This window comes from Suncus etruscus, chromosome 11 (genome assembly GCF_024139225.1).
Source record: "Suncus etruscus isolate mSunEtr1 chromosome 11, mSunEtr1.pri.cur, whole genome shotgun sequence".
NCBI lineage: Eukaryota > Metazoa > Chordata > Mammalia > Eulipotyphla > Soricidae > Suncus > Suncus etruscus.
Window position 1 is genome coordinate 9434742 of NC_064858.1, and position 12011 is coordinate 9446752.

The 12011-nt window shown below is 53.4% G+C and overlaps 1 protein-coding gene across 1 annotated transcript in view; it reads right to left on the minus strand.

Moving 5' to 3' along the window:
• The window catches only part of AGBL1 (AGBL carboxypeptidase 1), a 119622-nt gene that overhangs the window by 36343 nt on the left and 71268 nt on the right, over positions 1-12011 (minus strand). Inside the window, 2 exon segments of the mRNA XM_049783946.1 lie at positions 9004-9180; positions 10276-10407. Of these exon segments, the coding sequence (XP_049639903.1) occupies positions 9004-9180; positions 10276-10407 (309 nt within the window).

Genomic DNA, 12011 nt, shown 5'->3' on the forward strand with positions numbered 1-12011 from the left:
AGATGGACAGTTTGAACAGGAACATTCTGGACAGACAGATGGGCAGGGCCTCATAGGACCATTTAGGTGCTCCTCAGAGCAGCCCCTATACACAGCAAAGGTTCCTTTACATCCCTGCGCATGGCCCCAGCATGTCCTTCTCCCTCTCCCCATACAGTTCACAGCCCAGTGCTCACTCTCTATCCCCCCTGCTCAACCCCTCACCCCTTCCTTCTCCCTTTTCACCCAAGCTCTGACATGTGCCCCACCTGAACACTGATCTGGGAGCTGTTCCTGCCGTGCCCAGCTGTCCTGATGCCGCTTCCAACCCCTGCTCACCCGCATTGCCCATCTCTCTAGCTCCAAACCTGGCCATTCGGAATGCAGCCCCTTCCAAAGCTGGGACTCTGAGACCCTGTGCCTGAACCCCAGCAAGGCTCTTGCAGACATGGGACGGTGGGCAGTGATGGACCACCAGTCCCTGGAAGGCCCAGCCCAGTGCAGCTCAGCACAGCCTGGAACCTGCCCATAGCCACCTGCAGGGAACCCCACGAGATGTCTGGAGAGACAGGCAGCAGCAGCACTGTGGCTTCGTCCCTACGGAGACCCTCCTGCCCTTCCCTGGCTTGAGAACTGAAGGTCTTGAACAACAGGGACTCCATCTGGATTCCTGAGTAAGTCACATTGACTGGCAGATCTGACAACTCACCCAATACAGGGCTTGCTGAAGACACGTTTCTACAAAGGACCATCACAGCATATTTGGGGGGTGGGGTGGGCCACACCCAGTGGTGCTCAGGGGTTATTCTTGGCTCTGTGCTCAGAAATCACTCCTGGCAGGCTGGGGTACCCTATGGGATGCCAGGATCAAACCCGGGTCAGCTGCTGCAAGGCAAATTCCCTCCCTGTTGTACTGTCACTCTGGTCCCCATCTTCTCTCCTTCTTTCTCTTCTTCTCTGTGTCTGTCTGTCTATCTCTCTCTACCTCTCTCTTCCTCTTTCTTCCTCTCTCTCTCTCTCTCTCTCTCTCTCACCTTGTCTCTGTCTTTTTCTTTCCAACTTACAGCTATTCTGGATGGACAGGAGATGAATTAGGGTTTTTTTCTGGGGTTTGGCCTCATTGATTGATTCAGCAATGAAGAGGAAAGACAGCACCATAGACATGACTCAATAGAACTTAAGAGGCCAGAGCAATAGCACATCGGTAGGGCATTTGCTTTGTAAGAGTCCAATCCAGGACAGACCATAGTTCGATTCCCGACAACCCATATGGTCCCCAAGCTTTCCAGGAGTGATTCCTGAGTGCAAAGCCAGAAATAACCCCTGAGCACAGCAGGGTGTGGCCCAAAATCAACAACAACAACAAACACAACATACAAAATGTGAACCTTTGCGCTGTGGCCCTGGCAGCAGGTTACTTGACCGCAGCCTCATCTTCATTTTTATTAGAAGCGAACAACACCTCTCCGTGTAATCCAGGGGTGTCATTCTCTCATCTCTCATGCCTACAGGATGCAGTAACTCTGCCCGAGCCGGATGGACAGAACCATGTGTGTTCTATTCCCTTGGATCTAAACACGATGCACAGAAGCGCGGATTTATGGATATAAATATAAATATAAAAATATAAATATAAAAAAAATATAAACTCGCGGACAGATGCATGACAGAAGGGCATACACACTGACGGTTCATGCCACATGGCTTCCATCTACTGCCCTGTTCCCCAACACGCTCAGATGTCCCCGCAGCTTAAAGCAGCCAAATGCAACGTCTCCTCTGGGCTTCGCCAGCTCTGCCCCATCTAAGAAGCTTCCCCCACTGTGAGTGTCTCTCTTGGGGTAGGTGTCTAAAATCCTAAGGACTGCCTGCCTGAGTCACCTCCCGCCTGCCCCAACTCTGTGCACAGAGCTGGAAAGGAGACCCAGCCCGGGTAGGACTTGGGGAAGGGGGTGGGGGGGATCCCTGCTCTGCTTCTGGCCATGGTTGCTCATAGGCGGGAACATCCCAGGGCCTGCGGCTGCAAAGTCCCTTTTATGAGGCTCTAACGAGAAGACAGATGGGGCTCTGTGTCTCCCCGACCTTGAGCGTGCTGGCCGCCCCTGTACGGGCTGCAGCAGGTCTCCCTGGAAGATGGGTAAGGGGCGAGCTGAGAGTTGCCTGGGCCCCAGGGCGCCCTGATAAAGTGTTTCTGATGAGGTGCCGACAGGGCAGTCAGGAGAGGCGGGAGCAGCCCCTCACATCTGCTGGAGGATCATTCCAGGTGACATCATGCCTGGCCCCACCCCCGTGGGAAGGTGCTCGGTGAACCAGGAACACTGGAGCCCCCGACCAAGGGCAGGGCCACCAGAGCACCCCAAGATTCTGTCCTGTCCTCCTGATTCCGAGGGACATGGCCTCACTGCCATCTCCCCCAGCTCCCGGCCTTCTTCCCAGCCACAGACCTCATGTTTCAGGAGTCTGGCCCGTGGCCACCACCCCATTTCCATGAACACATTGTGCAGGGAGGAGGCCTGTTCTGGAGAACACGGCTCACTGAGGAGCACAGGGCTAGTGCTATAGCACAGTGGTTAGCGGGCTGGTCTTGCTGGTCCCTGACATCCCATAGTGACCCCGAGCACTGCCAGAAATGATTCCTGAATGCAGAGCCAGGACTCAGCCCTGAGCACCAGCAGGTGTAACCCCCTCAAAAAAACAAACAAAACTGGGGGAGCCTAAAAGATTTCCCCTTCCACCTGGGGGGACAGCCTGGCTGCTGGAAACAGAGATGGGCTGTCTGTGGCCACCATCATCCAGGGTGAGACACACACACACTCCACAACTAGGAGAAACAGGAGCCTGTGTCTCTCTGTCCGTTGGTGTGGTGGAAAGAACTACCAGACTTCAGAGTTGGTTCCAATGAGGGCAGCAGCTCGAAAATACAACAAAACGACAAAATGTGCTGTCAAGGGGACAGACTCGGGGGCGGGGGAGGGAACATGGGGACACTGGAGGGGGATGAGGAGCATGGATGCCTGAAACTCTGTAAACTAAAAATTGCCCTGCAAACCACTGTGCCTTAATAAAAGACAGTTCTGTTTTTAAAATAAACGAATGAGTCTGCCTTCCTGAAACTCATCTACGAATCACTCTGCAAACCGCAGACTCTTACTAATAGACGCTTTTGTTTTAAAATGAACACACAAATACAGTCTCCCTCCTGGGTACAAATGGTACCACTTTAGCCCATGGCCCCAGAATGAGGTGTGTGAACCCTCCAGTTCCTGTAAACATCTCTTGAGAACTCGTCTCAAACCAGAGCTAAGAAAACGCACCCCGGTTTTCAGGCAAGTGGGTTCTGAGGAGGCTTGGGAGCAGCAGCTGAGTGCGAGTTCAGTCTCCGAGCACCATGTTGCTTCCCAACAAGAGTTAAGGGCTGGAGCGGGAGGCACCCCAGCAGCTGCGAGGTTCCTCGGTGCCAGATACCAGCAAGCAGCCCCACCGCGCCCCTCTGCCAAGTCTGAGCCAGACCAGAGAGCTCAGGTCAGCTCCAAGTCACGCGTAAATCCTCCGCCAGCCAAGGCAAGGCTGAGGGGGGCAGCAAGAACAGGTCAAAGCTTGGTTTCGAGGGAATGAAGGTTAGAATGGTCCAAATCAGTTGTGAGCTGACACAGAGACAGGTGAGCCCTAGATCTTGCATGCGAGCACACACACACACACACACACACACACACACACACACACACACACACACATCACCATGCCCATTTGCAAACTTCAAACCAGACATTTCCAAGAGATCATCCCAGGGAAGCCTGATCTTCGGGCTGAGACCTCTGGGTCTTTCTTGGAATGAAGCTGGGCCAAGTACCCTCACTGCCAGGAGGTCCTACACACACCTCACGCCCGGCATCCTCCAGCACAGAAAGGACCCAGCCTCCCAGCTCCAGACTCATCTTGAGGAGATGCCATGTTGCTCAGCTGTTCTAGCCCCACATTTGCTCCTAATCCACGGCGCTGGTGGCCCAGTGGAAGCCCTACAAATTAGATGGGAAACTTGCACAGAGGCACATTGAGCTCAGTGAACAAAAACAGGAACCCAGAGGACTCAACTCATGCCACACTGCCCGGTCCGCCCTCAGACACAGGCTTAGCAATGCCACTGGGAGGCAAACAATATCCACAGATTGATCTTGCTGTTAGTCTAAGACAGTGTTGGTTGTTCCATATGCGTTTGTCTTGGGATCAACCAGGGGGCAAGCTGGGGTCCGGTGAATGGGAAACTGGTGACACTGGTAGATGGAAGGTCCTGCTGATAGGGGAAGTGGCGTGGGAACCATAGAATGCCTGAAACAACAGGATCACGAATGACTTTGTAAATAAAACATGGCGTCACTTCTGCCCCCCTGAAGCAGGGAAGCAGTGTCCACTCCTAGTTGCCTAGGTGCTCCCACCAGCTCCTCCCTCCCTGACTGGCTTGGACTCAGCTCTGAGGAAGAGGAAGGAGGCAAGGGCCCAAAGCCCTGGACTCCACCAAAGCAGGAAGGAGAAGCAAGACCAGTAGGGGTCTGCACTGAATTGGGGTAGTGCTGGGATGTTATTGGTTTGGGTATTTTTGTTGCTAATTTTGGGCTACACCTGATGGTGCTCAGGGGTTACTTCTGGCTCTGTGCTCAGGAATCACTCCTGGTGGTGCTCAGGGGACTCTATGGGATGCCGAGGATCAAACCGGGTCAGCCGCATGCAAGGCAAATGCTCTCCCTGTTGTGCTATGGATTCGGCCCTATTGTTGGTTTTAAAGCCATACCTGGCTCTGCACTCAGGAGTTTCTCCTGGCAGAGCTCAGGGGACTGTCGGGGATGTTGAGGATCGAACCCAGGTCAGCCATGTACAAGGCAAATGCCCTATTATGTTCCAGTTCTGGATTTGGAGGGTTTTTTCCTTTTGCTTTGGGGGTCACACCCTGTAGTACTTGGGAGACCATAGGTGCCAGGGATAGAACTTGAGTGGGCCACAAATAAGGTTGGACCCCCATCTCGGGACTGAAACCTGGGAATGGAGTGGTGAGTGCAGACAACCTGAAGGGAGGAGAAAGGGGGGCCCCTGCACCCATCTGTAGCTTCTCCTCCTATGGATACCAGGCCAGGCTCAAAGCATAGATACCATCCAATGAGGATGCATCCTCATGGTCATTGGCGTGGTCAGCAGCAGGTCCACACAGTGGGACATGGCCAGGGTCAGAACTGGCTGGGCACTGTCCTAGTGAGGCCACACCAAGGGGCGGGGAAAGGCCTTCTTGAACCCTCAGTTTCTGAATCACTGAGACAGGTGTGCCCCCCCCCCCATTGGGCCACTCACTTGTGATCCTACAGGGCTGTGAGGAGACACCGCCCCACCAAACAGGGTGAGGCCCCGAAAAAGAAAAGACAGATGCCAGCCTGGCCAGCTCCTGCCTTGCACAAGAGCAACTACACCAGGGCCCGGGTCGAGCTGATTTTCCTTCCCATGCCGAGGAGCATCTAGGTTGCTGCGTGAACATGGGCCCCTCGGGGAGAAGAAGCCAGAGAGAGGGCAGCTTGCTTTCTGTCTGTTCCTTTGAAGCCAAATTATGTTGCCAGGCTTTGCAGCCATTTGAGCTGGTCGGATTATTCCAAACATCTGATCTGGCCCCCTTGGGGACCCGGCTGGGCTCTGGAAATGGGCCACTCGGAGAGTTGCTGTAATCCCGCGGAAGGTCCCCGCCGGCGACCTTATTAGCATGGCTGCCTCTTGATTTTAGATTTAATTCCTCTTAATAGCTTTTCTCGATGTTGAGCCTGGCAGATGCCCTGGGATTGAGCTCGGCCGTTGAGGGGGTGAGGGATCATGACTCAGGTGAGCCGCCTGGGAGAGCTGGCAGCCAGCATGCCTGGAGACGGTCTTCAAAAGATGCTACGGAGTCCATTAATAAGGAAGGAAGGAGGAGCACCTCCAGTTGCAGAGGACAAACTTGAATCGTGCCTCACTGGGAAATGAGGGGACAGTGTCTGGGTTTCCTACTGCCCCCCACAAAGCAAAAACATCTCCAAATCCAGGGCCAGAACAATAGTAGGGTGCTTGCTTTGCACATAGTCCAGCCCAGGTTCCATCCCCAACATTCCATAGGATTCCCTGAGCCCTGCCAAAAGTAATCCCTGAGTGCAAAACTAAGAGTGATCCCTGAACCACACAGGGACTCAAAACAGAACTAAAAACCACTGTCTTGTTTCCACCCTGAAATAACTGGCCTTTGAGAGCACAGAGATTTTGCATGGTCCCTGATATCTGAAAGGGATCTGGTCACTGGGAGGAAAACGAGAAAGAAAAGCATCAGTGAGTCAAGTCATCTGTGCCCACACACTGGTACCTGTCACAGCCAGGAGCAGCGTCTCATTTTGGGGGGGGGAGTAACATTGGGGTGGGGGAGGGAGTAATATTGGGGGTGGGTAAAGGCTGGTTTAGGAAATTCTGGCCTGGCTCTCCCAGAGAGTGGAAGCAACCAACGAACAAGCCCAGCATCTGTGGATTCTCTGAGAAGGAGCAGAGTGGGAAAAGCTGCAGCTCAGAAGTGGGGGACAGTTTTGGAACCTGTGGAGCTGCTGGAGGGGCTGAGCAATGTGTGATTCTCCCTCCCCAAATCTCCAACTGTCCCCTCACCAGCCAAGGGTATAGGGGTGATGCAGAAGCACCTCAGGGCTGCAACAGTCCAGGGGCCCACAGCCATGTGCATCTGTCCACACAAATACCCAGTAAGACTCGGGTGACCCCCCCACAGCAGGTCATAGAAGCAGGACACCCCAAAAAGTAAGTCCCCAGGGCCACCACCCCTCATTCCTTTGGACCATGTCCTTAGAGGACACATCCATCTCTCAGAGGTTGGCCAGGGCAGCCCCATGAAATACGGGGGCAGGGCAGACACAGGGCCTTGGGGGCACAGAAGCAAAAGCAGGAGAACTTCATAAAGCGACAGGAGTGACCTGAGTGTGGAAAACAGAACAGAAAAGGCCACATTAATGACGATTATCCAGAGGGAATCGCTTACGCTCCCTAACGCAGCGCGGCACAAATGTCACTGAGAGAAATGACATTTCAAGACTAAGAAATCAGACACTCGGTGTGTTGGGGCGAGTGGCTAGCACTGAGAGGGCGACAAGAAAACAGCTCATACTCCTAGAAGGGGCTAGAGCCACAGCATCCTTGATGGACCCGCAAAGTCCGGGGGACAAAGGAGAAAAGAACCGGACACCGAGCTAGGGTCCCCAGGGAACTTGCCTCCTGGCCGCCCACAAGCATCTGCAAGGAGCTCAGGCCGGAAACATCTCCAGCTCCGCTGCTCACACACATTGCAGTACTGAAGCTGTCCTGGCGCCTCTTCGCAGGGCTGGTGTGGATTGGCCCATGTAGCACCTCTGAAGGGCGGCAAGCAGCCAGCGTGGGCCGGGCTGGGGTGTTTCATATCAAGCTTGGCATGGGGACAGGGCTCAGATATCCGGTCTGGGACAGAGCCAGGGAGATGTCGCTTAGGGCCTCTCTTTCCCCCATATTTCTCTGGAAACCTCCTAGGGCCAGATCCAAAACCGGAACCCCCTGCCCCTTCTCCTGGGCAGCCCTAAAGCCACTGGGATGCTGAGAAGGATGTGGCCTGCATCATGAACCGAGGGGACTGGGGAGCTCCAACTACAACTCACAATAGAGACCAGGGTCAGGAGGACTGTCCATGGGAGAAAGCTTGTCCCAAAGAGCGAAGAATGCAGTGAGGGCAGAGAAGGGAGCACTGACAAGGAGAGTTGGGAATGATCACTCTGGACAAGAACTGGGTGCTAAAAGGCGGGAAAGTGATAGGCAGGATACCCCTTCAATAACAATATTGCAAACCACTGTGAGAGAGAGAGAGACAGAGACAGAGACAGAGACAGACAGAGAGACAAAGACAGACAGAGACAGAGAGAAAGAGAAATGTCTGACACAGAGGCAGGCAGTGGGGAGGGTGAGAGAGAAACTAGAGACATTGGTGGCAAGAAATGTGACCTGGTGAAGGGTGGGGGACATTGTATGACTAAAACTCAATCACAAACAACTTTGTGAAAGAAAAAACCCCAACTGATTTTGAGAAACCTTTGCAACCATATTTAAATAAAGTAACTTCAAAGTCTTGCATGTGGCTGACCCTGGTTAAATTCCTGGTATCCCATGGGGTTACCTGAGCCTGCCAGGAGTGATTCCTGAGCACAGAACCAGGAGTAAGTCCTAAGCACCACCAGGTGTGGCCCCAAAACAAACAAAAAGAAATGAAGATGATCCCAGCTCAGTACTCCTGGGTCAGGCTGAAACTCCCTGAACCTGGGAATTGGAAATGTGGCAGGAAATCACTGTGCTAAGGGCCAGAGTGATAGCACAGTGGTAGGGCATTTGTCTTGCACACAGCCAACCTGGGATGAACCCAAGTTTGATTCCCAGCATTTCATATGGTCCCCCAAGCCTGCCAGGAGCAATTTCGAGTGCAGAGCAAGGAATAACCCTTGAGCTCTTCGGGTATGGCCCACCCACCCCCCCAAAAAAAAGGAGAGAAATCTTTGTGTCAGGGGGCTACAGGACTGAGAGAACAGCTCTGTGGGCAACATATATACACACATACTCATACAAATAATCATGAAAATACATTCACACATATGAATCCCCTCTGGGCTGGATGAAGGGAACCCTACAAGTATATACATACAAGGGACTAGCTCTGAGAAACTGATAAAAAAAAAAGGGGGGGGGAGACAGAGATGGTGATAGAAATGGGAAATGAGACAAGGATGGAGACAGAGAGAGACAGATGGAGACAGAGACAGAGATAGACACAGAGACAGAGTTGGGGAGACAGACAGACAGATAGACGGAGAGAGGGGGAAACAGAGAGAGAGTTGAAGAGGGATACAAGGTCAGAGATAGAACCAGGGACAGAGATGAAGAAAGAGGCATGGGTACTTCCTCTATAGGTAGAGGCAGGCCAGAGAGGCAGCACCCACTGAGCTTCCCTACCTGGTAGGGCCCCCGGTTACAGCCACAGTAGCTGGTCTCCATGGTGTAGCTCCGGGCCACGCCCAACTCCCGCCACACAACCACCCGAGCTGTGGCAGCCCGTGACTTCTCCACCACGAAGCTGCAGCTGCCCATGGTGAAAGCTGGGGCCAACTTGTCCAATATCCTGGGCAGTGTCTGGTGAAGAAACACAGCAGGGTGAGGGGTCAAAAAAAGCAACTTCTAGGGCTGGAGTGATGACACAGTGACAGCTGACCCAGGACGAACTGTACTTGATCCCCCAGTGTCCCATATGGTCCCATAAGCCAGAAGCGATTTCTGAGTGCATAGCCAGGAGTAACCCCTGAGTGTCACTGGGTGTGGCCTAAAAGCCAAAAAAAAAAAAAAAAAGGGCAACATCTGGGGCCAGAGCTATGGCACAGCAGGGAGAGCGTTGGCCTTGCTTGTGGCTAACCCAGATTCGATCCCAGGTATCTCATATGATCCCATAGGTCCTGCCAGGAATGACAGAGCCAGGAAACATCCCTGAGCACCACCAGGTGTGGTCCCAAATCCCCCCACAAAACAAAAACAAGACAACACAAAAAGATAATTCCCAGAGCATGGTGTCAAGACACTTGGCGCAGTTACCAATCACGGTCATGGTCAAGATCACAGTCACAGTGCCTTGAAACCCAGACCCTCCTGTCCTTCACTATCACAGACAAGTCTTGCAGATATTATCCCCAGGGTGCCTTGTCTTGTCATTATTTGTTTTGTTTTGTTTTGGGGCCACACCCAGCGGCACTCAAGATTTACTCCTGGCTCTGTGCTCAGAAGTCACTCCTGTCAGGCTCCGGGGATTATATGGGATGCCAAGAATTGAACCTTGGTTCATCCTAAGTGGTCCGCATGCCTGACAAATGCCCTACCACTGTACTATCACTTTTTGAACAGTAACTTTGGAGGTCAGGGGAGAACTCCCAACAATGCTCAAGGATTGCTCTTGGCAATGCTGGGGGGACCCCTTGTGGTGCCACAGCCCAGCCAGCTAGTGGTTCTGAGAGGGGGGTTGCTGAGCTGTCATGGAACCATGGCAGAAACTCCCAGTCTGCGAGTGCAGGCACTTTTCCAGGTCCTGTCCCAGCTCATGTAGCAAACCAGACCCCGAGCAGAGCCCATTCTCCACCCATGGCCATGCCTGACCTTGGACGAGCCCCAGTGAGCTCCCAGAGCAGGGCATGACATGGCTTTATAAGAGAGAACCAGGGAGCACATCTCCCCTGGACTCACCCGGTAGCCAACATCCTCCAGAAGAGCGGTAGTGTCTGCGGGGCACCCTGCTTGCCACAGGGTCTCCTTGACACTGCAGCCATAAATGAACACATTCTTCTTCTGCGAGTGCCCATGGAAGTCGCAAAAGACCTGGCCAGAGGGGAGAGAGGTGAACAGGTCAGATACAGTTGATGCAGGAGCCGCAAGAGGAAAAGACCCAGAGAGGAAATGTTGGGGTCCCTGCCAGGCGCCGGCTGAGCGGGCAGAGTCTGAGGGAGAAGGGCACACACTGGGCACTCAGAGAGACCAAGGACAGGAACGTGCTGGAAAGTACCAACCCTGGGCCCTGGTTGCAGAAGTGAGGTAGCCCAGACAGGGCAGAACACAGGGCAGGGCTGAAGAGTGAAGGGCACTATGGAAGTGCAGAAACGAAACCCCAAGACCACCAAGAATGGAACATCTACACTAGAGCAAGCAGGTGACCTAAAGGACCGTTGTTTAAAGGGGGTTCAGGGTCTCAGGGCAGCAGCACAGTGGGTAGGATGCTTGCCTTGTAAGCAGCCGACCTGGGTGCCACCCCTAGCACCCCAATAGGGCCCTTCCCCAAGCCTGCCAGGAGTGATTCCTGAGCGCAGAGCCAGGAGTAACCACTGAGCACCGCAAGGTGTGGCCCCCAAACCAATAAATAAATGAATAAATAAATAATAAAAAGGCTCCCAGCAAGCCGGTGTGGGCAGAACCATCCCGGAGACATCAGGACTGAGCAGCCTGAGCTGGGGTGTGGCGAGGCACAAGTGAGCAGGCATGGCTCTGGGGATGTGGGTCTGACAGAGGGAAAGTGGGGGGAGGGGGGTCAAGGCAAGATGAGGGTGATCTTTATAAGAGACAGTTTAATGCGAAAATCAATAGAGAAGTATCCATTGGGGAGGAATTGAATATCCGAAAAGAGAAGAGAATCAATCACTGGGATTTTCTCTAGGGTCCAATCTCTCCTCTCTCCTCCCCTCTCCTCCCCTCTTTTCCTCCCCTCCATTCCCTTCTCTCCTCTCCCCTCCCCTCCACTCTTCCCTTTCCCTCTTCCCCTCCCTCCTCTCTTCTCCCCTCCCCTTCCCTCTTCTCCCCTCCTCTCCCCTCCCCTCTCCTCTCCTCTCCTCTCTTCTCCTCCCATCCCTTCCCCTCCCCTCCCCTCCTTCTCTCCTCTCATCCCTTCCCCTCCACTCTCCTCTCCATTTCTCTCCCCTCCCCTTCTCTCTTTTTTCTTCTCTCTCTCTCTCTCTCTCTCTCTCTCTCTCTCTCTCTCTCTCTCTCTCAATGCCCACCTACAGGGCAGAAGTGGCACCACTACTGAGGACCCTGGCAATAGGGTTCCTTTCTCAGAGTGGGTTCAGCCACAGGGAGTTTCAAGCCTGTCACTTCTCAGGACACAAGTCCAGATCTGAGTTGCCCAAAAACCCTAAATCAATAAACTATTGAGCAAATCAGCAAACAGAATAGGTGAAATAGATTTTCTCACCCCCAATGTGCAGGACTTGCTGTCTTAGACAACTCCCCAAATGGAGACAGATCTTGGTTTCTTGGTTTTGTACTTTGGGGAAGCCCACGTTTGGGGATTCTCAGGGGTCACTCCTAGCTCAGCTCTCAAGAATTATTCCCAGCAGTGGTCATGGTCAGGGGATCATGTGGGTGCAGGGAAACACCCAGTGTGCTGTCCTATGGCACTGGCTCCTTTTGATCCCCTTTCTGGACTGACACAG